The 25,972-nt window shown below is 45.5% G+C and overlaps 15 protein-coding genes across 15 annotated transcripts; 7 read left to right on the forward strand and 8 right to left on the reverse strand. All coding sequences in view use genetic code 12, as the record gives it.

Annotated features, from left to right (window-relative positions):
- Positions 1-130: 130 nt before the first annotated feature.
- PGUG_03159 (uncharacterized protein) lies at positions 131-1,720 on the reverse strand (the record flags this gene model as incomplete). Its single annotated transcript, XM_001485380.1, has 1 exon — positions 131-1,720. The coding sequence occupies one exon, from the start codon at positions 1,718-1,720 to the stop codon at positions 131-133; it is 1,590 nt and encodes a 529-aa protein (XP_001485430.2).
- Positions 1,721-1,808: 88 nt separating this feature from the next.
- On the forward strand, positions 1,809-3,899 carry PRP39 (Prp39p; the record flags this gene model as incomplete). Its single annotated transcript, XM_001485381.1, has 1 exon — positions 1,809-3,899. One exon carries the CDS (start codon positions 1,809-1,811, stop codon positions 3,897-3,899), a length of 2,091 nt encoding a protein of 696 aa, XP_001485431.2.
- On the reverse strand, positions 3,900-5,639 carry RAD7 (UV-damaged DNA-binding protein; the record flags this gene model as incomplete). Its single annotated transcript, XM_001485382.1, has 1 exon — positions 3,900-5,639. One exon carries the CDS (start codon positions 5,637-5,639, stop codon positions 3,900-3,902), a length of 1,740 nt encoding a protein of 579 aa, XP_001485432.2.
- A 285-nt stretch (positions 5,640-5,924) lies between these two features.
- RAD23 (Rad23p) lies at positions 5,925-7,031 on the forward strand (the record flags this gene model as incomplete). The annotated part of the gene is made up of 1 exon (XM_001485383.1): positions 5,925-7,031. One exon carries the CDS (start codon positions 5,925-5,927, stop codon positions 7,029-7,031), a length of 1,107 nt encoding a protein of 368 aa, XP_001485433.2.
- A 23-nt stretch (positions 7,032-7,054) lies between these two features.
- Positions 7,055-7,756, reverse strand: PGUG_03163 (putative acireductone synthase; the record flags this gene model as incomplete). The annotated part of the gene is made up of 1 exon (XM_001485384.1): positions 7,055-7,756. The coding sequence occupies one exon, from the start codon at positions 7,754-7,756 to the stop codon at positions 7,055-7,057; it is 702 nt and encodes a 233-aa protein (XP_001485434.2).
- Positions 7,757-7,867: 111 nt separating this feature from the next.
- On the forward strand, positions 7,868-10,021 carry PGUG_03164 (uncharacterized protein; the record flags this gene model as incomplete). Its single annotated transcript, XM_001485385.1, has 1 exon — positions 7,868-10,021. One exon carries the CDS (start codon positions 7,868-7,870, stop codon positions 10,019-10,021), a length of 2,154 nt encoding a protein of 717 aa, XP_001485435.2.
- Positions 10,022-10,787: 766 nt separating this feature from the next.
- On the forward strand, positions 10,788-11,603 carry PGUG_03165 (uncharacterized protein; the record flags this gene model as incomplete). Its single annotated transcript, XM_001485386.1, has 1 exon — positions 10,788-11,603. One exon carries the CDS (start codon positions 10,788-10,790, stop codon positions 11,601-11,603), a length of 816 nt encoding a protein of 271 aa, XP_001485436.2.
- Positions 11,604-11,636: 33 nt separating this feature from the next.
- Positions 11,637-14,096, reverse strand: PGUG_03166 (uncharacterized protein; the record flags this gene model as incomplete). Its single annotated transcript, XM_001485387.1, has 1 exon — positions 11,637-14,096. The coding sequence occupies one exon, from the start codon at positions 14,094-14,096 to the stop codon at positions 11,637-11,639; it is 2,460 nt and encodes an 819-aa protein (XP_001485437.2).
- A 644-nt stretch (positions 14,097-14,740) lies between these two features.
- Positions 14,741-17,068, reverse strand: PGUG_03167 (uncharacterized protein; the record flags this gene model as incomplete). The annotated part of the gene is made up of 1 exon (XM_001485388.1): positions 14,741-17,068. The coding sequence occupies one exon, from the start codon at positions 17,066-17,068 to the stop codon at positions 14,741-14,743; it is 2,328 nt and encodes a 775-aa protein (XP_001485438.2).
- Positions 17,069-17,083: 15 nt separating this feature from the next.
- Positions 17,084-18,367, forward strand: PGUG_03168 (putative cysteine synthase; the record flags this gene model as incomplete). The annotated part of the gene is made up of 1 exon (XM_001485389.1): positions 17,084-18,367. One exon carries the CDS (start codon positions 17,084-17,086, stop codon positions 18,365-18,367), a length of 1,284 nt encoding a protein of 427 aa, XP_001485439.2.
- A 591-nt stretch (positions 18,368-18,958) lies between these two features.
- On the reverse strand, positions 18,959-19,495 carry PGUG_03169 (uncharacterized protein; the record flags this gene model as incomplete). Its single annotated transcript, XM_001485391.1, has 1 exon — positions 18,959-19,495. One exon carries the CDS (start codon positions 19,493-19,495, stop codon positions 18,959-18,961), a length of 537 nt encoding a protein of 178 aa, XP_001485441.2.
- On the forward strand, positions 19,199-19,675 carry PGUG_03170 (uncharacterized protein; the record flags this gene model as incomplete). The annotated part of the gene is made up of 1 exon (XM_001485390.1): positions 19,199-19,675. One exon carries the CDS (start codon positions 19,199-19,201, stop codon positions 19,673-19,675), a length of 477 nt encoding a protein of 158 aa, XP_001485440.2.
- On the reverse strand, positions 19,527-20,324 carry PGUG_03171 (uncharacterized protein; the record flags this gene model as incomplete). The annotated part of the gene is made up of 1 exon (XM_001485392.1): positions 19,527-20,324. The coding sequence occupies one exon, from the start codon at positions 20,322-20,324 to the stop codon at positions 19,527-19,529; it is 798 nt and encodes a 265-aa protein (XP_001485442.2).
- A 280-nt stretch (positions 20,325-20,604) lies between these two features.
- PGUG_03172 (pantothenate kinase) lies at positions 20,605-22,005 on the reverse strand (the record flags this gene model as incomplete). Its single annotated transcript, XM_001485393.1, has 1 exon — positions 20,605-22,005. The coding sequence occupies one exon, from the start codon at positions 22,003-22,005 to the stop codon at positions 20,605-20,607; it is 1,401 nt and encodes a 466-aa protein (XP_001485443.2).
- Positions 22,006-22,223: 218 nt separating this feature from the next.
- PGUG_03173 (uncharacterized protein) lies at positions 22,224-25,082 on the forward strand (the record flags this gene model as incomplete). The annotated part of the gene is made up of 1 exon (XM_001485394.1): positions 22,224-25,082. The coding sequence occupies one exon, from the start codon at positions 22,224-22,226 to the stop codon at positions 25,080-25,082; it is 2,859 nt and encodes a 952-aa protein (XP_001485444.2).
- Positions 25,083-25,972: the final 890 nt, after the last annotated feature.

A 25,972-nucleotide genomic window follows, 5' to 3' on the forward strand; every position in this document is an offset into this window, starting at 1 on the left:
TGTGGAACGCAAACTAGCATTTTTTTGATAGTCTAAAGATCGAAGATCGACTCTGGGCAGACCTAAACGGACATTTTGAGTTCTTCTCGTCATTTCATGTATTATTCTATTCTAGTATTCAATATACCCTTTATAACAGACTCACGTACTCTTTCAAGCGCTCTATGACCGTGACTGCGTCTTCGTCAAGAATCTCAGTCAACTCGTCGATCAACTCTTGGTTCTTTTCAAAGTTGTGCGCAATCAAATGCTTGTAGATGAAGTCGATAACGAAGTCTTCTTTAACACCCAAAAATTCTTCAACCAAATCACTGATTTTGCTGCGCAACGACTCTGTGTCGAGGTTTGCAAAAACCACATTAGAGACAGAATTTTTAGTTGGAGTGTTTTCGGTGACATTTTCTTTGACGAAAGATGAGAGAAATTGACTGGCATTTTCGTGAGCAGCGAGCTCTTTTTTCTCAGCTTCTTCATCGGCAGCATCCAAAGCTTCTTCTTGCTCTCTTTCTTTGGCTCTTAATCTTAGATACTCTGGGTGGTTTGTGTAGTAAAGGCGGAAACGAGCCGGCAAATCAGGGTCGATTTTTTCATCGTCAAAATTTTTCCATTGCTGCAAAATTTGAAGTTTACTATCCAACACCTGTTTCTCGTAGCTTCTTTCTCTTTCAAGATTAGCAGCAAGAACTGCTCTCTGTGACTTCTCAAGCTCATCCAAAGCGGACACTTTTGTCTGGTATAAATCGTGGTACTTTTTGGCGCTTTCTTCCTTGAGAAATGCGTCGTATTGAGCGTCGTCCATTTCTTCATGCTCAGCACTTTCGGTCATTGGTGTGTCTACCGGCTCGTCATCTTGCTTGACAGCATCCAGGAAGAGCGACTTGAGCTTGTTTTTGGTCCTTATCCGTTCAGCCTCGGCTTCTTTTCGCCGGTTTTCTTTTTCGTCTTTGAGCACTTTGGTTCTAAATCGAATTATATCTCGCTTAATATCTTCTTTCAAGTCTTTCGGCACCTCAATGAGCTCCTGCTCATCCACCTTGTACTTGTTATAGTAGTCCAAGCCAGCATCGTCTCCTTTGTCGGCTTTGGATGCTGCTAAAAGTGCTCTTATCGGAGCCAAAGAAGCGGAAAAAGGTTCCTCGGGTAAATCCTTCAAAAACTCGCCAGCAAGCGGCTCAGTATAGACCTGGGCACCGAAGGCTTCGTGGAACCCGTGCTGGACGTTTTTGGCTAAAAACCATCGTAAATGATCGATACTGGAAAATCGAATGAAAATGAGTCGGTTTTCAATATTCGAATTTTCTATTATTGACCACGAAAATTTGGTTTTGTCAAAGAAATGCATTAGTACGCTCTCTGTAGCCAATTCCAGCACCACAGGAAAGTTTTTGATGGTAACAGTGCAAACTTGTTCTTGAAAGTTGGACGGTAAGAAGTCGTTAACATTAACAAAAAGACTCAATGTGAGGTTCTGTGAAACATGTTCCACTTGTGACACTTCCTCGGAAGTTTGAGTGCCCTGTGGGTCCTTGGGTATATCGTTGGTGTTGTTTAGAATCTTTGAATTGTTGGCTTTGATTATGCTGGAAAAATCCACATTTGCTGGAATCGGTATTCTGTGTCTTGAGCGTATGTATGTGGTTTCTGTGGTACCTAGAAGTGAAAGTAGAGCCGAGTTCTTGTCGGTTTGAACGTTATACGGTTCTATGCTTGAAATCGGCATATTTTGGTGTAGCTGCAAATGTTCAATCAAACTAAAAAGATGAGATCGCGAAATTCTTAACTATTTTCATGGTTCACCAATTACTGAAATGACATTAATACTACCTATAGATGTACGAAAAACCCATGAAAAGCGCCAAAACGACAATAATATTCCCCATAGACCCACCAGCACACCTGCAAATGGTTCTAAGCTCCCCCCCAAACCATCTAAAGTTCCATTTCAAGCGATGAGGTCGGAGGTGGATCGAGATAAAAACGACATTGAAGCATGGGAACGGTTCCTCAAAGCCTTAGAAGATTCATACAAGCTGCAAAATGAAAATGGAACGCTGGACGATGCTTTAAGTTTGTTTTTGGACGAAAACTATAAAGCTCTACTTGAACGGTTTCCCTACTTGACCCACCAATGGAAGAACTACTCCGTGTTCAAGTTTCAGTTTCAGGGCATAGACGCTTCAATTGACGTTCTTGCACAATCTGTCGAAAAACATCCAACTTCTGTCGAATTGTGGACCGAATACTTGACGGCTATGACCACTCAAGACCCCGAATACAACGACGCTCAGTGCCTTCGAAACCTCTTTATCAAAGCAATTGATATCATTGGCCACCACTTTAACAGCGATCCTATATGGGACATGTACATTGGCTTTGAAACGAAAGTTTCCGGTCCAGAGTCGGAAGAGGTAATTTCCATCTACTCGAAAGTTACTCATATCCCGCTATACAAATACGCCATTTACTTTGAGCACTATTCAACGATAAACAAAGGTGCCAAATTGCACCAGATCTGTTCGAAAGATGTCATTGATGAATATTTACTGAAGTTTGAAAAGTCTTCAGATGATGAATTCACCGAGGTTGAAACCAGCCAAATCATCGACGATTACTGCTACAAAGTTTTCACGAATATCCAAGAGCTTGTGGGTGAGTTCTGGAACTTTGAGTCGCAAATTGAGTCTTTTGACTACAATGGAAAAACTGTACCTAAAGAAAAAAGTATCTGGAAAGAGTACCAAGATTATGCTATCTCGAAATTTCAAAGTGAGCCAAGTGAGGTCAATTACAGCGTGTGTGTCTCGATCTTTGAGCGGTCTCTCGTTCCCAACTGCGGTGATAGTCAATTTTGGTTGAAATACGTCTCGTTTCTAAACTCTTCCAATTTTCAAATAGAGCACAAAAGATCCAAAATCGAAGTTGCCTACAATAGAGCGAACAATACTTTTGTTCCTGTCACCGAAACAACAACTCGAGTCAGTTATATTTACTACTTGATGTCGTTAAACGAGCCTACCGCCGCACTTGACCAATTATTGGGTATAATAGAAACTATGGCTGGCCCAGATTTGTACCTCAAACAGCAGTATTTGGTTTATGTGAAGCTCTTTGTCGATATTCTTGCTGAGTTATCGAGCGATTTCGTCAATACCAGCAAAATCGTAATCACCAATTTTTTCGAAGACGACCATACAAGTACTTCAATTCCAGAGGGAGATTATAGCGACCAGCTCAACCAGTTTTTCCAACTTTTGAATAATGATTCTATCTGTATTGTGGTCTTCAAGTATCTTCGCCTAGTTGACAAAAAGTACAAAGATGACAGGAAAATGGCGAGTGAAACTTTGCGCACCTTTTTCAACCAATACTATCGTCAACCAGCGCTCTCCAGATCCACGAGATTCTGGCACTTTTATGTCGAGTTCGAAGGTGTCAAGATGAAAGATATGGTAAATCTTCGAAATGTCATCAATTACATCAAAAGCTATAGCCAACTTCCCAAAACATGCATCGATGCTATAGCGGACCAAGTGTACGATTATGCTACGTGCAATTTACCTGTGGTTGTCAGAGAAGAACTCCAAGACGATCTTTTGTTGTCGGTGAAAAGCAGTAGCAATTCCATAATTATTGACCACAAATTACGAAGCCGACTTGCCAATAACAGCTTTATCGTCCAGGATATGGAGGACCGAAAGGAAAAAAACGGCAAGGAATATGAGCTATTGAAGCTTCTTCGCAAGCATGTAAACCATCCTGGTATCTTGGTTGATGCTCAGCCAAGTATCACCAATGAAATTGCAATAGAGGATATCGATATACCTCAAGCTGGAGTACCCGACTTACCAACTTTTCGCAATGTCGAGAAAACCAACACCCCAATAAAGTACCCCGAATAGCTAAGCAGTATCGCTTTGTCTTCCAATGACCAATAGATCATTCCTCACGTTGGCTTGCTTGGTAGATCGATTATCTCCATAAACCTCTAGAATCGCCAACTTGGGGCACTTTTGGCCCAACAGCATCAATACCATATTATCCACAACTCTCACAAAACCAATATCGAGCGTAGTAAGTAGCGGTAAATCAAGCGGATCAAACTGACTGTCTTTGTCCACTTTATGGGGCAGAAGCACATCTATGAGCAAATCTTTAGTGAGGAGCCTCAAAGAGTTCAAATTGAGTTCCACCAAAGTTTTTCCGGAATGCTTTAACAACGAGTAAACTGCTTCGTTTGCCAAAAGTCCACATTTACGCAAGTTGACTCCAATGAGTCCTCCACTATTCACCTTGGAATAATCTTCGAATGCCTTGCTGAAGCCTTCATTGGATACCTGATCCAACGAGTCCATGGAAAGATGTGTCAAGCGAGGACAGAATTTTGCAACTCCTTCGATCAAAAATCTATCGGTGAGGTCCGTACAGCCGTCAACATTAAGGGAAACCAACGTGTCGCCGGTAACCGAAAGAATATTAATTATCAAGTCGTCGGTGATCAAACCCTCAGAGTGTGGGTAGGAAAGCTCCAAATGAACTAGTTTCGAAGCCAGCAAGTAATGTGGTATCAAGCTGTACACTGATTCTTCCTTGAGTCCATCCAAGCGAGAGAGTTTCAAAGACGTGAGGTTCGAACCACAGCCCTCTAGCAAGCTGATCAAGGAATCGTTTCCGAATCGGTGGGTATTTCGAAGTTCAAATTCTGTTAGTCTGGAGCCTCCGTCGGCGAAATAATCCAGCCAAGCGGTCTCGCTGATCAAAAATGGACCGTTGAGTGCAAGAGACGTCAACTCGAGAAGATTGGTGCCGTAGTACTTTAGGTTATCGTTATGGAACTGGCCGCACATGAAGAGGGTCAACGACTGGATTTTGGGACAGAATGCCACGATTTTGTTCAACGAGTCGGAGTCCACGTTGGAGCAGTCCCAGAGGCGGAGCGATGTGATTTGTGGGTTGAGAAATAACGGAATGGTGGTCTCATCGAGAGATCTATTTTTGCTCAAGATCTGTGCAACCTTGTTAATGTTGGACTGTCCAATGTCTCCGAGAGCATCGACATCGCCAATGTTCTCCGTGATCTTGCGGATACACACGTCCTGAAGCTTGGGAATTCGAACCCGGGTCCTATCCAAGAGCGCCAGCGCCACTTTCTTTCTTCGCTTTCTCGCCGCAAATTGACTCCGACGACTGGCTCGTTCTTGCTCTTTAACCAACTCATTACACTCGTCACAGAGATACCCCTTGCGGGCAGCAAGGTACCGCGAGTACACCGTCAACGTAAACGGTTTCCCACAGTCGGCACATTCACTAGTTTCTCCGAATTTGTCCTGGTTTCGATTGCTCTCATCGTCTACCCATTCATCATCGGAGTCGTCCGAGTCATATTTTCCCGCTCTTTTGCGCCTGCCGGCTTCGCGGATCGCGTCTTCCTCGGGATCAGCAACCAGAACCTCTTCATTGTTGCTGACGGTTCCATTTGAGGTTTCGGCTTCTTCTGGACCAGTTGAAGTTTCGCTAGTTTCTACACTTTCGCTTCTTTCCTGGCGCCGCCGAAACGCGTCCGTAATACCCTCCACACGGAGGAACTCTGTCAACGCACTGTTGGGTCCGCGGACCCCTGTTGACTTTTTCTGGCGTGCCATAACTCTTTAGAGGATGCTGATTAACGAATCCAAATCAATGGCATCGCACCGGTGCACCCACACATTCGTGCGCGCACAGACCCGCACACCAACAAGGTAGATCGCCACAACGTCAAGACGAGTGGATAAAGCATTGCGTTAGTACAAGATGCAGGTGATTTTCAAGGACTTTAAGAAACAGAAAGTCACCATTGATGTCGGGCTGGACGACACTGTAAGTTTGGACTTGGGTTTTGGTGGTTTAAATCACGATTTTTTCACCGATGTCGACGTTGTTGGTTCACGATGTTGGCTCCAAAAACACAATTTTTACTAATACAGGTGCTTGTGGCTAAGCAGAAGCTCGCGGCAGAGCAGGGCTGTGAAGCAGAACAGCTCAAACTTGTGTATTCTGGAAAAGTTTTACAAGATGACAAGACCATCACCGACTCCAAGGTGAAAGAAGGAGACTCAATTATTTTCATGGTTGCGAAAAAGAAGCCGGTCAGCGACGCAAAACCCGAGACGAAGACCAGCGAGACTGCTGGAGCTGGAAAGTCAGAGACCAAGGCAACTGAAGCGTCTACAAGTACGGCCGGAAATGAAACTTCAACTTCAGGAAATTCCGGAACTTCTAACACTTCTGGAGTTTCCGGCTCCGGCTCTGGCTCTGGTGCTGTCACCTCTGGCGGCGGCGACTTTGCGCTGGGCGACGAGCGCGAAGCCAGCATTCAGAATATAATGGAAATGGGGTACGAACGAACTCAGGTGGAGGCTGCGTTGCGGGCGTCATTCAACAACCCTCACCGGGCGGTGGAGTACTTGTTGACGGGAATCCCCGAGTCGCTTCAAAGACCACAAATCTCAAACGCTGCTGCTTCGGGTGCGGTATCGGCTCCGTCTGCGGTTTCTGAAGCCGACACTTCGGCCGACGCCGACAACACCGAAGGAGCAGAAAACCTCTTTGAGGCTGCCGCCGCCGCGGCCCAGCAGGGCGAATCAGGAGCTGGAAGCGGTGCCGCTGGCGGAGCAGACCAGGGCGACGATGCTCAATTGAGATTGTTGAGAACCGCATTGCAGACAAACCCAGAACTCATCCAGCCGTTACTCGAGCAGCTCGCGGCGTCCAACCCACAGGTGGCTACCTTGATCCAGCAGGACCCTGAGGCTTTTGTGAGGACGTTTTTGGGTGAGGGAGAAGACATCGAGTTTGACGATGCAGAAGGAGAATTGGCTGCCGGTGAAGGAGGTCTTGGTGCCGGAGAAGTAGCGATACAATTGTCGGAGCAGGATGAGAGCGCTATCGGCAGATTATGTGAGTTGGGGTTCGACCGCAATTTGGTGATTCAGGTGTACATTGCCTGTGACAAGAACGAAGAGGTGGCTGCGGATATTCTATTTAGGGATATGTAACATGTACTATAACTGTCGTACGATCATGGGAACGACGTTATGGTACCCAATTGGCGGTCCTGGTCGGTCAATGGCCCATTTCCTGGCCGAACCACTATGGTGGCTTTCATGCCTGCTTCTATGGCGGCACGAACCTCGGCGGGAGAATCGCTATAAAAAGTCACTGTGGCCGGTTCCGGGTTGCCTATGGCGTGCAAAATCGATTTGTACGATGTACTATCCTGCTTGTGGCCCGAGGTGGTGATATCGAAATATCCAGCTAAATGTGGGGTCAAATCGAGATTACCTTTGACGTGCAGAAATAAGAGCTTCTGTGCAGCAACACTGCCGCTGGAATATATGTAAATTGGCTCTGAACTTGTAGTTATCAACGCGATGGCATCGTCATATATGGGTGCCACAAGGTCACCATTGTCATATCCCTTTTTCCACACCAATCCCTGAAGCGATTTGAGGACAGGGTCCTTAGTGTCTGATGCTACCAATTGTCGTATATATGTGATGAGCGACGTTTCATCTTGCTGCACATGCGAGGGAAACTGCAGGCATATGTTGGCGACGGGGTCGGCTTTGTCCAACGGAAACTGAAGCGACGACAATATGGGGTGTAATTGCTCAAGAAAATACGGAAACAACGTGTCCTTGACAAACGTAATGGGACAAACAGTACCCTCAATATCAAGAATCACGGTCATTGCAAACAATTCGCGGCATTCCGTCTTCATCTTGGCCGAGTATCACCGCACAGTACATCAGCCTGCATATTGCAACCTAACACTGTGCATGAGATTCATGCAACCGATCAAGCAGCGGCCGAAACTCAGCAAAGTTGCTTTATGACCCTGTCGACCCCGTTGTACGACGAAAACGAAGACTATATCGATGAGAACCACATCAACACGTTTGCGAAAGCTTTACTCTGGGAAGATGACGATCACGATGGTTTAGCGTCACCTCCACTTCCGGCCTATGAGGGTGATAAGCTTGCCGAGGTCAATGCCGAGGAATTGAGTCTGGTTTTGACACCAGAGCCAAATAACGAGCTGGAGAAGAGCCGTCCCGAGTTTGTGGTGTCTCACAACGACTGGTACCCTATTAATGCACCTGAAAAATCAAAAGCAAAGGCAGACGCAAAGGGACGCAAGAAGCGGGCTTCCACGCGTGATGAATTCCGGTCGTCTGCAGCTTATACGTTGTTACGATGGCCGTTTCTAATAATAATCACAGTGTGGATTCTTCTACTTTGTATACTCTATACTGTTGTTCGTGCCTATGTTGCATTGCTGGAGTATATGTTGACATGGGTGGGTGAGCGCAAAGTGTTGAGAAACAAATTGCGGGCATCGAAAACTTATGAGGAATGGATCGAAAATGCCCTTGAACTTGACCGATATTTGCACCTCGACAAGTGGTCTTCGATCCCCCGGTTTTCGTACTATGATTACCGCACCGTTAAGAGAACCACGTCCAAATTACGCATGCTTCGTATGAGGGGAATGGACGAAGAATTAATGGTCTTTCTTCAAGGCTGTCTCAAGAAGAATTTCGCCGGAATTGAAAATCGCCAACTTTATGCCCACCGCTACTACGGCACCAAAAATGTTGTCCATGTCTATATCGACGAGGTGGTAGCTTCCATCGACCATGTCACCGAATCTGAGAATATTACCCCAGAAGATAAACGCAGATTCTTCCGCAGCGTACTGCGGAATTATGGAAGAACCGCACTATGTCTCAGTGGAGGTGCTTGCTTTGCTTATACCCACTTTGGCATTGTCAAGGCGCTTCTAGACAACGATCTTCTTCCCAGCATCATCACTGGAACTTCTGGAGGTGGGTTGGTCGCAGCATTGGCTTGTACTCGTACCGACGACGAACTCAAACAATTATTGGTTCCTCGTCTAGCTCGCAAAATTACTGCCTGTGAAGATCCCTGGTACGTGTGGATCCCCCGGTGGTGGCGCACTGGAGCCAGGTTTGATTCCACGGCGTGGGCTCGTAAAAGCAACTATTTTACCCTTGGTTCGTTGACTTTCCAGGAAGCGTATCATCGAACAGGAAGACGTCTTAACATTTCCACAGTCCCTGCCGACCCCCACTCCCCAGTAATCTTGTGCAACAACATCACCGCTCCAAACTGTATTATTTGGCTGTGTTTGTTGGCGTCGTCGGCGGTTCCTGGCATTTTGAACCCGGTGGTTCTCATGATGAAAGACTCCAAAAAGAACACAATTGTTCCATTTTCGTTGGGTTCGAAGTGGAAAGACGGCTCGCTTCGAACAGATATCCCAATCGATGCTCTCAAAACTTACTATAATGTTAATTTTACCGTGGTTTCCCAGGTAAATCCACACATTCTGCTCTTTTTCTTTGCTCCAAAAGGGTCGGTTGGCAGACCAGTAGCACTGTCTCGAAGAAAAACCCGCAGAGAAAAATACGCCTCCCTTCGAGGCGGCTTCATCGCTACGGCACTAGAGCACCTTTTCAAGTTGGAAATCAAAAAATGGTTGGAAATGATCAAAACGCTCGACTTGCTTCCAAGACTTCTGGAACTGGACTGGCTGAGCATTTGGCTCCAGCGGTTCACGGGGCTGATCACCATCTGGCCCAGAAACAACTTCAGGGACTTCTGGTACATTTTGAGCGATCCAAGTGAGGAAGGGCTTGGTGAAATGATTCGGAAAGGTGAGCGGTATATGTTTCCCAAAATTCTCTTTCTCAAACACCGGTTATCGATTGAAAACGCCATAGAACGAGGCAGAACTAAGTCCAAGCTCTCCACCGCCCACCTCGAGCACTCTCCTCGGTTTTCAGGCACTCCGGAATTTGCAGGTCCAGAATTTCAGTTGCAGACCGTACACTACGACGACGATTACGACTCCGAATCCAGCGCAGAGGAAACCTTGCTGCCGGGATTCAGCCAGGGGACCCATGCTGTGCTCACAGACGAATCTGACGACGATTCGAGTGACGACGAGATCGACGACTAGACTAGTTGTCTTTCTCCAGTAACAATACCAGCTGCCAACTTTTCAGCTTCAATTGCAGTTTGGGTGTCAAACCTTTGCTGCTCGACATCACTGAACGGCGCCAACACCCACTTGGACATGGTATTGGACGAGGCGTTCTTGGGTTTGGGACCAATTCCAACATTCATCACTGCTACTTTCATGGTGGAAATTCCGTCTAGGACCGGCTTCAATGCCTTCAAACCATTGTGGGAGTCGTTTTTCCGAGCCGGCGAAAGCCCTACTGTCCCGAGCGGACGTTCAAAGTCATCGTGGACAATTACTAGCGAACTATCGCCTGGCCGTATTCGGTTCTGGTGAAGAAACTGTTTGAGTGCTTGGTCAGATTCGTTCATATATGTTTCAGAACGTACAAAAAACACGCCCTCGCCGTCGGTGGCCACGGAATAAGCAGCCTTGGACGGCCTGGAAAGGGTGGAATTGCCATACTCTTCTACAAGGTGTTCGAGAACTTGATGTCCTGCCGAGTGTCTTGATCGCTGAGGATTTCCCACGGAAAAAAAGATGATTGTCATAAGGTGGTGGTGGTAGATAGGAAATGCGGTAACGAGTAAAAAATAAAAGCAAGTTGTTTGAATCTTTTAGTATAAATAGTGACTAGTTGCTGAATTAGTCGCACGATTTCTCACTGAATTAACATTTCTCACTGATTTCGCACGATTTCGCAGATACTGTTTTCGCACTGATAGTTTTCGTTCGCGAATTCACCAACATACCAAGAACTACCATGGACACAAATGGCGCTCCGCTTGCCGCTGAGGAGCCCCCAAGTTTCCCAGATCACACAGAATCCGCGTCGGATTCCGAAAGTGACTTTGGTTCGTTCGGTTCTTTCGACCAAGACGAAAACGATCAGGATTCCTTTGCACCCACAACTCCAACGATAGACTATTCCGACCCCAAGGAGCGGCAAACCCTCATAAAACGGTCCCTAGATGTCATGTTTGAGCTCCCCGTACCACCGTCATCACCGAAAAACCTTGCTGAAGAACTTCTTTCGGATCGTTCAAGCGAACTCTACTCACGACTTTCCGACATTCCCCACCTTCGGCCACCCAATTGGACCCGTCTGGTGGTCCGCCACCGTCTCTTGGTCAACCTAGGCATTCCCGTCAACTTGGACGAAATCAGCACCGCTCCAGCCAGTCAGGAACTGGCCGGAGAACGCCGCAAGTCGGTGAATGCCGCCGAAATCGACTGGAATGGACTCGACATTCCCGACTATAATGAATTGCATCTCGATGCTGGCACTCGTAGCCACCACATCGAAACCACCCTGGCGCTCATAGACAGAGTTGAGGCGGAAAATATGGAAAACTCATCGTTGCAGTATCTCGAATCGGCTCTGGTGGAAACTTTGAGAGCCAAACTACAACAATACCAAACCAACGCCAGCCAGTTGCGCACCAGCGCCAGCGTGTGGCAAAACGAGTTGTCTGTGTTGCAGAACGACTTTGAAATATACGAATCGGTGGTGCAAAACTTGATCGGACACAGCCAGCGATTGCGCCGCGACGAACTTCTACAACGCAACAAAAAATAATGGGTCATACGATCTCCTATGTAGAGCGTGTTCTCAGTCATTAAAGTTGAACAACAGGCCAATATCATCGGTCAAAAAGTTTTTGTCTGCCGTGGATTGAAGGTTCATATTGATGAACGAACTGTCAACGAAGTTTGTGTTGAGTGCACCGGGCGTCACCCCAGGAGTGTCTGCGTACATATCAGCTTCCTCCTTCATGGTTGGCGGCGACTGGGCACGGCTGGGAGGAAGACTGGGCTTGATATCGGGGAACAATTGGGTAGGTTCAAAGTTATCGAAAAATGTTTGATTCGCAGGAAGATTTTCCGTCACCAACGAAATGTCTGGGAAAGACTGTGTTGACGAAGTGGGAGATTGTTCCGAGCTGGACTTCTTTCCCAGCGATTGCTTCAACTGGTGCACAAGCTGGTCCAACGGCTGCTCGCCCATTGGCCGCGCTGTAGGAGAAACCGCCGAATTGGGACTGTAGTTATCTGTACTTTCAACATTGTTCAGTGGCTCGTGGTGGTTATTCTCGCCCGAAGCTCTCTGGTCGCCATCATTGTCATATTCGTAGTAGGTTTTTTGTCTGTTTTCCGCCGACATTTCCTCGTATTCTGCCATCTTTGAGCCCACCTCAATAACGTGCGCCCGCTTGATTTTGTCATTGGCATATTTTTCGAAAAGCTTCAGCAACACGCCAGCAATGGGCCAGTACTTGGAGAGCTCCTTCAACACTGCTCTCAGAACGAAAAGAGAGTCGGAAGCAGCACTGGAAATCAAGTGATTGGGCAGGTCAACATGATATATCAACATCATAATCGCCAGAAACAAAATGTACACGAACATCACAGGACTGTAGCAAATCTGCTGCTTGTCTAGAAGGATCTTGGAAATGATGGAGATCATCCGAGCAGCCTGGAAGGAAATTCCCCATGACGGATACTTGTAGTTGGAAGGATTGGTGGAGTTCAGTCTTGCCATTCTGAGAAGATTGGAGCGGTGGATGAGGTACAACCGGTTATAGTATTGGGCGTTAAGAAGGCAGCTGTAGAAATGTTGGGTGGAAGTGTCATTGAGGGAAAATTCGAGTTCGCGAGGAAGATTGGTGAACCAGATACCCATTAACATATCACAGTGCTGGATGATTGGCAGTTTGTTTTTCTTGTTCAGCTCGGCTTTGACCGAGTACTGGTGTTTCACGATAATCCCAGTGATTTCCGCGAGTTTCACGAGATGGATAAAGTAAAGCGCCTGCGTCACATTGACAGGATATGGCGAAGGGTTTCCTGGTTCGTCTTCGTTAAAGTCATCAATCGTAAGCATAGGAACGTCACAATCGTTGAGGTCTATCACCGAGGGCCGGCCAAACGCTATGGCAACGTTACGGTCCTTTTCGAATAGACACCACCAGATTCTGCGCCAGATTTTTTTTTCCACGTTTGAAAGCGACGTGGACGACGAAATGTCTCTTTGAAGCCCGAACCCATGGGCGAGTCCCACGGCGACTCTTGTCCAGTAAAACGAGTTTTTCGTGACATCTTCGGGACCTTCCCAGTACAGGCCGATCAAAATGATGGTTTGGATTAGGGAAACCGGGTCACTTTCGTAGTTTGTTTCGTACAACGCTTTGGCACGGCGGAAGAATGTGAGACAAGCCAAGTTATTGGAGCCGTTTGAGTCGAATAAAAGCGGGTTTTGTGACACTCGGCAGCCACAGAGCAAAACTGCCTGGAGAAGCATAAGCAGCGGCGAGTCGTTGGGGTCCATAAACTTGCGCATAAACTCGGTTCTGTTGATCACAGGCATGAGGGGATGGACGTGCTCGAAGTACGAGTTGATGATATCGATACTGAGTTCTTTGGACGGGAGAAAAAACGCCCCGCGAAGCTTCAAAATTTCGAGTTCCACCGAATCCACCGATTCGTCTCTAATATCGAACAAGTCTGCCGTGAGCTGGACGTGGTTTTCGCCCACCTTCTTGGCAACAGGTCCGATGGAAGACAGCCCCAAAAACGTGAGCGACGCTCGAGCACGCGACGATAAGAGCTCTTTTTTGTGGATCAGCGGTCTCGTTTTATAGGAAGAAGTAAGCGATGGAGGCACAGAAACTTGTGAGATGTTGAGAACGGGTTCTGCTACCGTACTAGAGCCTTGGGATCCGCCAGAAGTAGCTGGAACCGTAGAACCAGCATGGGGAAGGTTGGAAAAAGGTACCCCAGAATCGGCCAGATTTGTATTTCCCGGAGTTGAAGGTGTGCCATAATGATCATCTTCCGTGCGTCTTTTGGCACGAGGATCAGAACCTCCCGCAGCTCCTCGCTTACGTGCCTGAGGAAGAGTGCATTCGCAGCCAAATGTGATGCAATTTGTACAAGGCATATGCATTTCTGCATCACACCTTACTTTTCTCAGACGACATACCAAACATGCTCTGGAACCACGAGGTCTTTTATACTTGATGGTGAAAGCCTTTGGCTTTTCTTCTGGTTTTTCCAGCTTGACTCGAGTCATGAGGATTTACCAGAATAACTAAAAATTGTTTACCCGCGACAAGTTTGAAGGCGCACATCTATATTTGGTGTTTGGCTGCAGCGACGTTTTGGTTCTTACCCCGCGTTAAGCCCCGCGCCTGGAGCCAGCACGGAGAGTGCGGACTCGGAACCGGACGGAAAGGGTAGTGGACGAATACGGTAATTGAATAAAGTCAAAAATATATTTCGAAAGTCAAAAGTTACTCCAAAACTGTCTTTCAAAAGCTACAAAAGTTAAAGTCAAAGTACTCAAGAACTGAATACCATTACACTTCCATTATACCATATAACACTCTCCTCTCTATTGTCTTTAATTTTGCAGCCTCCGCAAGTTTTCAAACCGATTTTCAACCAGGTCTTTTCTTCATCTTTTCCTTCTTTTCCTCCTCATTATCGTCCTTTTCTTTCATTAGCTTAAATACTATCTGGTTTTTCCAACCACATTGTCTTTCATTTTCATTTCCCTCCTTCATTCATTCCTTCATTGGTTTCCAACTTTTTTTTCCTTCATTTAACCATTGATTCTCCTTTCCTTTCCACATTGACTTCATTTTTCAGTTCTTCTCTCCTTCATTAACTCATTTATCCATTAATTTTCCTTTTCATTCCACCCTTTTCTTTTTTTCATGTCTGGTTATACAACTCGCTCCAGTCAATCCCACTGTCCATGTTCAAAAACGACCCGTCGTAAAGCTCTCCCAAATCAAACATCTTCATTCGAAGATCTGGAAGGTGGTCTGGACCCTCTTCCATGATCTCCTCACGGCTGGGAAACAACTGTTCTGGCGTAAATGTCAGGTAGAAGCTAGAACCCACTTCGGGAAGTTCAAAAGTGAGTAGATTATAAATTGGAAGCGACTGGTCGGGATCGTCAAACTTCTCGTGCATGGCATCCAGATTGGTATCGTTAAGCAAAAAGTTGATAGCAAGCAGTTTTGGTTGTTTGCTGGGTGTAGAAGCCCTATCGAGATTACTGGCACGCACCACAACGTGCTTGAATCGCGATGCAAAGTCAGACTCACCAGGATACGAAAGTCTGTTGGCCAAAAAATCAAGCGTCATTTTTGCTAGCGACGGCCACACTTTGGTAAATGCTTGAAGCGACCGCAATCCCACATCGATCCGTTGCCTCAGAGTGGTTGCAACTAACTCATTGTTGGAGTCGATGTGCAGCCCAAACACAAAGATGACAAGGGTGACAGCATACGTCATATAGGCTGGGTATACCGGCCGATCACCCTCCAGAATTTTGTCCAGAATCGTCTGGAGTATAAGCAGACATGTGTAGATGGCTTGGAACAGGATTCCCCAGTACATATTGTTGCCCCCACGGCCAATTTGCAACCGGTTGATCCGATAGAGTGTAATGTAATATTGCACTCCAATGATACAGGCATACTTGTTGGTGCAACTGGGCAGAAATTTGAGCCTTGAGGGAAGGTTCCGGAAAAATGCTCCCATGAGCAAATTGCACTGGCGAACCACACTCTGGACTCGGTTAAAAGCCTGGCGCTGTTGCACGGTTCTGACAGAAAGTTCTTCATTGCAAATCAACCCTTGGATTTCTGCTAGCCGTGTAGTGTGGATGAAAAACTCGGCACCAATTGTATCTTCTTCCAGCCCGGACCAGTTGCCCTCGTATTGCTGAAAGTCTGCCATATGAAGCGGGAAAGCGCTTGCGTGTTTCAGCTCAAATCCCAATGGACGGCCATAAGAAAGCGCCATTGACCGGTCTCTGGTGATCATCCACCACCAAAGCTTTCGCCAAACAAACGCCAACTTTTTGAGTGCTGCCCATCCCTTCGGGGTGTTGCCGTATTTGGCCTGGAGAAACGAGTACACAGGAAGTTCCTCGAGGTTTCTGTGAATGCCGTAAGTTTGAGCCGTGGAAAGAGCATTTCGAAGCCAAAGAAACAGCGATTTGTTCAGTGCATCTGGCGTTTCGTCGTACCACGAGAGAAGGCAGAGCGTCTGGACGATCACGGTGGGATAATTGAATATAATATGGCCCTCATCCACCTCGGTGTCGGTAGCACAACCGACGTATTCGAAGCTCACCGTTGACTCGTAGAGCGTCCTAACCCTCTGGAAAAGCGCCCTCACCACTGTGGAAGTGGAATTGTTGGCGTCAAGAATGCTGGGGTGGCGGCAAAATTTGGCACCAACGAGAAGAATCGCCTGGATGAGAATAAGAGGCGGTCTTTTGTTGGGATCCGGGTCATTAAAATGCGCCAAAAACACCTGCTTGTTCACGATGGGCACCTGGGGATGTACGTACTGGAAAAACGTGTCAAAAAGCTGGTGGCACACGAAATCCAGAGGAAGATGGAAAGATCCCTTCATGGTGAGAATTTGGATTTCGGCATTTAATTCAGCAGGATCGATGGGAAGTGGTTGTGGATTGTTTTTCTCGTGATCCTGGGCTCCGTGGGAGGTGGCTCCCAACGCCTCAGACATTATAAGATCATAGGCGGAAGATGGACCAAGATAGTAGAATTCGTTGACTCCGGAAAACGAAGGTTTTACCCCGGTATATGTGTTGGAAGTTCCCAAGATATTGAAGGTAGGTGCTACATTTGTGGATGAGATGTTCAAGGTTGGTTCATTGGGATTGTATCTTTCGTTGTTTTCAGGAGTTGCTTTTGTTTCATTTTGGGGCGAATTGAGGGAAGAAGAAGATTGTTTTCTTGCGGAAAAATTGGATGAGTTTTGGCCGGCATAAATGCGAAACCCGTCATCTTGACCCTCGAGATTCAGCATAATAAATCCGGCGTCTCCTGCAGCCCCGGTTCGTCGTTTCCGAGGTTCTGCAAGTTGACATTCGCATCCAAATGAGATGCAGTTGGTACAGGGAACATGTATCTCGGCGTCACACCGCACCTTACGCATGCGGCATACTTTACATGCACGAGCGCTCCGAACTTTTCGTAACTTCCATTCTCCCTTGGGCATCGGTGGTGCGGTTATATGACAACCAAAACTGCCCCCACAAAATATAACACTGGCCCGCCGTTGGTTTATGCAGGTGCAAGCCGCTCAGGGAACTTTTTGATTCAGGTGCGATTTTTTCTTTTTGAATGCATGTCTTCTTCGTTTGCTGCACTTCGAGCCGCAGTTGCAGTTGCAGCTGCAGCAATTGCAATTTCCAAATTATACCAGCTAGTTAAAGACCACCAACACCTTACGGTCCTTCGTCCGCGGAGCCGTGGCGTGGAGTCATTGATTGGCAACACCCCTATGGTGGAGATCAAATCGCTTTCAAAACTCACCGGGTGCAAAATTTGGGCCAAGCTCGAATTGATGAATCCCGGGGGTTCGGCAAAAGACCGGGTTGCCCTCGCCATTTTGCGTGCAGCCGAGGGTGCAGGTGCATTACGTCCTCGCTGCAATGACGTTGTGGTTGAAGGCACCTCAGGATCCACAGGGATTTCATTGGCGGTACTTGCAAATGCCTTAGGATATACGGCCCATATCTGTCTCCCCAACGATACGTCGCCAGAAAAATTACAAGTGTTAAAGGCATTGGGTGCAACCATAGAACCGGTCAATCCGGCTCTGATTGTAGATCCCAACCAATATACGAATGCAGCGCGGGCTCGTGCAGCTGCAATCAATGCAGACGAAACCGACCGGCGACGGGCTGCGTTTGCCGACCAGTTCGAAAATGACGCCAATTGGCGCATCCATTACCGCACCACCGGCCCGGAAATCGCGCGACAGATGGACGGCTGCAAAATCGACGCTTTCGTCACTGGTTCCGGAACCGGAGGAACTATTGCTGGAGTTTCAAAATACTTAAAGGAACAAGACCACCACACTCGCGTGGTATTGGCTGACCCACAAGGATCAGGATTGGCAAACAGGATCAATTTTGGAGTCATGTACGATCTGGTGGAAAAAGAAGGAACTCGCAGACGACATCAAGTGGATACGCTTGTGGAAGGAATTGGTCTTAATCGACTCACACATAACTTCAAGCAAGCAGAACCGTATATTGACGAAGCTATACGAGTTTCTGACACCCAGGCGATTCAAATGGCTAAATTTCTTACGGTGAATGATGGGTTTTTTTGGGGTACCTCCGCAGCTATAAATTGTGTAGCAGCTGCAAAACTAGCATACAAATTAGGTCCAGGCCATAATATTGTTACCATTGCTTGTGACTCTGGAGAGCGCCATACTTCCAAGTTTTGGAAGGAAGCGGCACAAGTACCAAATACTGTTAGGCTTGATGAGATTTTGGAGAATTAGTAAGTGAGATATAATAATTACAAATAGTCTACAATAATCTACAAACAGTCTACAAAGAATTATAGAAATAGTCTACAATAATTCTACGATGATTCTGCAAATAGTCTACAAAAATCTACAATAGTTTTACAAATGATATTTAATCTATAATATCCACTTGTATATACTTGACGTGATGAATCCAATAAATCTTCAATTATATATACCAACGAATCTAGTTCTTGAGTTTGTTGACTTCTCGTAGAATATCTAATATGATAGCTTCTTGTATAAGAATCATTTGTCTACAATTTAAGAACTCCTTCGTCGTTAAATTGGCATGCTCCATCTTCTTTCTATCAATTGCATCAAGTAGCTTGAACCATATTATCAGGAACACATTGTATCAAGCATGTATATACATTCAATCTGAACTGTAGGTTGTCAAGAATGATCTTCTCAGTAGTAAAAGATTTGATCGCCCTAATTATTGACCATTCCAATTCAATTCACACGAACTGAATCCTCAATCTATTCCTCTAAGATGCCATTAACCAGAATGCTTCACATCATTACTCTTAGATATTAATACAGAAATCCACCTCATAATCATTAATGCGCGAGTTGTTTCTCCACCAACTTTTTGTTTGTCTCTCGGTACAACTTGATGCTACTAAGCAACGAAGCCGTTATTCCCATCCATATTTGAAACGTATCGAATGGAAGCTTCAAGTTGAAAACAGTGTAAGTATTGAATGCAAAGTCGGCGAGCCACTTGTAGATGTCAATGTAGGCATTATACTTTTTAAACTGGATATCCTTTAGCTGGTTGAGGTCAGTAGGGTCCTCATAATGGCTCGAGTTCAACAGTTGAGATCCTCCCAACAATTGTTTAGAAAGCAGTTTTGCTCTTTGTTTGACCTGAATTTGAATTCGCATATCCATTTCCTGCTGCGAAAGCTGCTGAAGTCGCTCATAAGTGTTGTAAAGCGCAAGAAGTGTTTCGTAGTACCAAGCTCGGGATTCGTGACGAGCGGCATACTGTTGGAAACTTTTGCTGGTGAAAAATTTGAGTTTGAAAAGAAGAAGAATTTCGTCATGGATGCCGTAGTACAACGAGAACAAGTCGCCCAAGGTTTTTCTCGTCATCAAATCTTGCACTTTGGAGAGTTCTATTTTGTTATCTTTGGTGACAGTAGCACGTATTTGACGAGTCAAAGTACGGACTCGAAATGGAGTTTTTTCCAAATCGAAGAAACTGTCGATACATTGCCAAGCCGCCCACCAACGGCGTCAATCGACTTGAGAAAATTGAACAGAATAGTATAATGACGATGCGCAGAAAGTTGGCTGGATGTTTTAAGAAGTTTTGCAAAAGACTGAGCTTTGCTGTGCGGTCGTAGTACCGGTGGTTGATGACGTCGATATTGATGGACTCGTCACTCAAATATTCCTGAGATTTCGAAGCATGGTAGAGTAACAACCGCAAAGTGTACTGGCCCACTTTGGCCATTTTATCCTTGCCCACGATGGTGTTGAGCATGCCCCATAGGACGTCCATGGGAGCGGGGGAGGGGCGGGACGAAGGACTGACCCCAGAACCGACTCCACCGGTTGCAGAACCGGAAGTCGTAGAAGGACCGATTCCACCGGTTGCAGAACCGACTCCACCGACTCCACCGACTCCACCGACTTCACCTCCCGGCCCGGAACTCTCCCTTTCTTTCACCTTGTCGCGCCCAGGCGTCACATAATATTTGCTGGGAGTTCGCGGGTCGCTTTCTTCCGTCACGACTGTTGATGTTATAGTGGCCATTTCTTTAGTTGGGGTATTTATAGGCGATCTCCACTCTGAATTGTACAGATTTATTGGCTGGTGCGGCTGCGTCGAGTAGAGGTTCTGGTGGTAGTAGTTGACAAACGGAGACGCCTTTTGTCGATTGGTTTGATAATAGGCGGGAACACCCGTGGTTGACATTTTTGGTGTTTTCAGCTGACAGCCTTTTATACTCGAGGTGGTGGGGTTTTGCGATGACGTAAGCGCCGTTTTGTGTCACTGCAACGTTGCAAGAAAGAAAAATGGAAAAAATGAAAAATTTGCAGTGGAATTGAAATATATGTCGTGATTGCCAGGATATTTACCGTTATGTTTCGTAATACTGCAGCTGTACTGCAGCTGTGCAGCCGGACTTTTTCGCTGCAACCTGCGGTTGCATTGGCGTTGCATGGACCTAGCCGCACATCAATGCACCAGGCCACTAGCCATTTATCACCTCACTATTAGGACCCATTGTGAACGCACCCACGCTTCCCAAGTAGCCCTCGTGGCGCAAGAAGTACGACTTCATGTCGCCCTTTGACCAAAAGTTCACGGCATAGCTCAATGTGTGGATGGTCTGCATATGGCCCGAGATGTAGCTTCCTCCGAAATATATTCTTTTGAGATTGAATCGTAATGCTTGTAAATATGCAATTTGACCGATGTTATTGGACACCAGGTACAAGAGCAGGCGCGAGATGTCCTCGGACCGGAACTGCAGAAGTTTTTCTGCGGGAGTGAGTTTTTTCTCCGACAGAAAACTGAGTTTCTTGAACACTTTGGCAAACGAAGATGCAATATGATTTGATTTAAGTCCGATTTTGTTGTAGCTGCTTCCATATATGTCACCCACGAGCAAGTCTATGTTTTCGTTGTTGCCTCGTTGGGCCATTTCCAACATTTCATTGTAGTCTTTGGCATCGGTGAGAAGCGAGAGAAGTCCCCAAAGAGTACCTCCACCTAAGGAAGAGCCTCCAATTCTCTCAAATCCGTCGCGACCAGGTCCGGTAACCTTGATCATCGACACTCCGCTTCCGATGTTTACCAAAAGATACGGATAGATATTTTCGTCTTGTCGGTTGGGAATGAACAGAGTGCTGTTCTCCTTGAGATCGTACACAAAAATCTCATTGGGGATCTTGGTGATGAGCCAGTCCAACCCGCGAATCAAGCACTCCATCTCGTCCTCCGCTACGATTTTCATCGGCAATTTCCGTTTCCGAAACGTATCTGTCATGAGCTGGTAAAACTTGTGGGCGCCTCCACCAGTTGCAAGAATGTATGTGATGGGCGGCTGGGACTTGGTATTGGTGGACTTTTTGATCAAGTGGATCATGAATTTGAGCACTTCTGTCGAAAAACTCTCGGTGGGGAAATCTTTGAAGTGAAGTTTTCCACCGTTTCGGCCTTGTTCTGTGTCCTTGCTTTTGGTGAAATATACCAATTTTGTAAGGGTTCCGCCGATATCAACGGATATATGGATCACCTCCGAGTTGTGTTTGGGAAGCGTGATGTTCTTAGCGACTTCGTGGGCGTCTGGAGTAGCAGCTCTTTGGCGCTTGGTAGGAGTGTCAACTGCCAAATTTTTTCCGTCCAAACTGACAGTCAGACTTTCATGATTGGGAGTCATTGGTGCTCCTTCACCCGAAGAGTCGGTATCGGACTCGGAATCTGACGAAGGTTGTCCTGAGCTTGGCGGAGTTGGTGTTCGAGATGAACGATTGTATTCTCGAAGAAGATGATCATTGGCAATATAAGCTCCCGAACTCTCGATTTTTATGGTACCCTGGTCTACAGAGTTGAAGCTCAAGTCGCTGTGTGGCGGTTTGACGTCCAACATATGAAAATTGACCACTTGACTAAAAAAACCACTTTTTTGAAGATTCGTGACTGGTTGAAAAAATCGTGAATAAATATTTGTAAGTGTACAATTTTAACTTTGGGTGTCAGCTGATTGCGCCCTAAGCCTCCGGTTTGACTTGTCCGCAAGCTGCAATCTCAAAACAATGACAATGACCAAAATACCCTAACTCCTGTTGGCTAACCACTTATCTGCAAATGTTGGGGCCCGGATCTGCACATAACCGTCGTACCGCGGGCGGTATTGGCATCGGCCATTATGCAGGACAAGCGTTATATTTTCATAAAGCTGCAACCAGTGAAAAACCTCCAGATTTGATGCGGCCCTTGACGCTAGAAAATGCATACTTGCCGACGCGGTACGCCGTGGATGTCAAGGTGGACTACGCTAAGCCCAATTTTTCCGGGCAATTGGTGGCCGAGGTCGATAGGACCGGAATTGATAATGATGATGAATTCCGGTTGGTACTTCATGCACACAAGCTCGTAATCATGTCGGCTCAGGTATCCTGCGAGTCCCAACCTGCAAAGAAGGCTCAGATTGCATATGACAGACAGGCACAGACTGTCACTTTGACGGTACCGGAAAAGCTTCCAAACAAAGTCTCGGTTCACATATCTTATATGGGCCAGATCAACACCATTAAAACATTCAAAGACACTACTCAGGGACTCTTCAAAACAAATTATCTGGACGCTATAGAAGGAAGATCAGATAATCTTATCATCGCTACGCATATGCAGCCTCACGGAGCAAGACTAGTTTTTCCGGTAATCGATGAATTGTCTCTCAAAGTTCCTATAAAGTTGTCAATTGAGACCAGAGACGACTTTTCTGTTGCCTCGGTGGGAATCCTCGAGAAAAAGGATCAATTAGAAGACGGAATGGCCAAATTTCATTTCAAAGAAACTCCTCCAATTGCGACATCGGTTTTTGGATTTGTTGCAGGTCACTTTGACCATGTAGAAGCTCACGTAAGTGGAATTCCCGTGAGAGTTTATGCTCTTAAAGGAGAAGCGGAAAATGCTCAAGCTGCGCTTTCCTTGATCACTAAATTATTACCCACTTTGGAGGACCTACTTGGCTGCAAATTTCCGTTGGACAAACTCGATTTTGTGGCATTGCCTTTCTTGTCTGATGGAGCCATGGAGAACTGGGGTCTTGTGACTGTGATTTCGAGTCAGCTTTTAATTATGGATTCTGACGAGGTATCGCTACAAAGTTTGCACCAACTTCTCGCACACGAATTGGTTCACCAATGGATTGGAAACTTGGTGACTTTTGAAGACTGGCGTGATCTCTGGTTCAATGAGGCATTTGCAACCTGGTTTGGAAACTATGCGTTGTATTTGGTGGGTTTGTATCCAAATTTCAAACTCAATATGATTCTCGACTATGAAAAAATGATGGATAGAGATTGCTTCTTGGGTTCTGGAATCATTCCTAGTATTCATGACTGCACCAAGTCGTTGAGTACCGGTTTGGAATGTTCAACTTCTACGTTGTTTGATAGAACTGCCTACGAAAAAGGTATAAATATGTTGAATATGGCTGCAAATCTTGTCCAACAAGATACGTTAAAAGTGTCAAAGACATACGACCGGTTTTCTCTGGCGGTTTCAAAGGTTATACAGGCTTTCAAGTTCAAGTCTATTAAGGCTTTTGAGTTTTGGAACGTTGTCAACGACCATGCTTCGGCAGATTTGAATGCGTTTTACCATTCTTGGGTCCGTCAATCAGCATACCCAATTTTACAGGTTTCAAGAGCAGACGATACCATAACAATTGAGCAAAATCGATTCATTTTCAACTCGGATCCAAAGTCGCAAGATATTGAAAATTCTCCATATCAAGTTCCTCTTTCCATAAAGGTTTTGGACGATAATGGAGACGTCAAAATACTTAATTTGGTACTTCTGGACCGCCGAACAGAGATAAACTTGCCGTCTTCTCGGTTAGTTTTGTTTAATTTCAATGGTTCCGGGTACCATCGTGTGTCTTACCTGGAAATGCTAATTGGTGAAATTTGCAGCAATGTCAAATACATGTCCACCGAAGACCAAATATCATTTATTTTCGACTCAGGAAAGCTCTTGGGACAGGAATTGTACACCGAAAACTCATTAAAGACACTCATAGCTTATCTTAGAGTATTGAGCCAACCAGAATGGAAGTTGGATTATGAGGTTCTCACCATGGCTATGAATTATTTGGAGACTCTCAACGCCATTCTTTTACACTTTTCACACTATAGTGCGTTCCAGAATTGGCTTGCAAGATATACAGCAGAACTCTGGAGCAAATTGGGCAATTGGGACAACTTGACAAATATTCAACCCAACTACTCACAAAACGAAATGCTTTCAAGAAACTCAATTTTGTTGTTGAGTAGAAACCCAGACTCCACCAGTCTCTGCCGCCGGATATTCAGGTTGCTAATGAACCCCAAGCCTGGCTTTTTCGTTCCCAAAGAGCTTTTATCGGCAGTATTCAACCTCACCATGGCGGTTGCGAACCAGAAGGAATATAAGCAAATTCTTCTGATGGTGAAAAATTCCAACCTGTCGATTCTTGCCCATACCAACGCTTCGGTATCTGAGTTGCAAACCGTAGCCGTTTCAAGTTTATCGTTCTGTGAATCTGAGGAATTGTTAGCTAAAAGCTTGAATTTCACCATGACAAATATCGACTCCAAATTGATTGAATTGAGTCTTTTGGGGTTCCAGTTCAAGCCCTCCAAGCACCACCGGCTCAAGATCTTTGAGTGGTACAATTTGCATTATGATCAATGGGCCAAAAAATCATTAAGAAAGGGCTCCGATTGGGCGAAACAGCTTGCACTGACAATGAAGAATATGGACCTTATTATTTTGGGAGACATAATGCAATACGACAAAGAGCTTATTTTGAAGAGAAAGCGGTTTGTCGAGGAGAAATTGGCAAAGTTGCTGGAACACGGTCTTAAAGATATTATGGAGGAGATCGAGGCTCAAAATGAGGAGAAGAAAATTATTGGAAAGTATTATGACAGACTTGAGAAAGAGGTGTTTGAGTAATTGTGGAGTGGAGGATTGAAGACTGAATAATGTTCATTGCTGAAAATTGAAGGTTGAATACTTCATTACTGCGGATTGAAGACTGAAGTATTCATTACTGTGATGAAAGACTGAATTATTGAAATTGATAACTGAATTATTCAATACTGAAAATTGAAGACTGATATATTGTTAAAACTGAGGATTGAAGACTGGATTATTATTCATCTCTGAAGTTTGAAGGCCGAATATTATTCATTACTGAAAATTGAAAACTGAAATGTTTTTCAGGACTGAAAATTGAAGACTGAATATTATTTATTACTGAAAATGGAAGACTGAATTATTCATTGCTGAAAATTGATGATTATAATATTACTGAAAATGGATTATTCATTACTGTGGATTGAAGACCGAATTACTGAGAATTGAAGATTGAATATTTTCAGAACTGAAAAATACATTGGTGAGTTTTCACTCTAAGAGCTGAATTTCTTACATTATCTTCATTCAATTCAATTAAGATTACTTTCACTTTCAGTTTGAAGTCAATTACCACTTTGAAATTTCTTCAAATTTCTCATTATTCTATATATCCCATTGGAACCCGCTCTTGGTCTTAACTGCAGCAAGAATGGTACTAGCAATCCATTCTTCGTGGTCTTCAGCTATAGGAGACGTACAACGAGAAACAGGAATGCTTGCTGGCTTTTCATAGTCATGGCGACAATCGGAACAGGTACATATATCTGTGAGAATCGACTCTGTTTTTCGATCCAGAAACCCGCTGGATTGACTAGAAACCGATTCTTTTTTGGTGTGGTTTCCCGAATTGACGTGGAAATTAGGCATGGAAGTTGCGGCCGATGGAGATGAGTATGGAACCGACGGTGGAAATGAGTCGAAAATGC

Source organism: Meyerozyma guilliermondii, genomic scaffold, assembly GCF_000149425.1.
Source record: "Meyerozyma guilliermondii ATCC 6260 scaffold_3 genomic scaffold, whole genome shotgun sequence".
In the NCBI taxonomy this organism is placed as follows: Eukaryota; Fungi; Ascomycota; class Pichiomycetes; order Serinales; family Debaryomycetaceae; genus Meyerozyma; species Meyerozyma guilliermondii.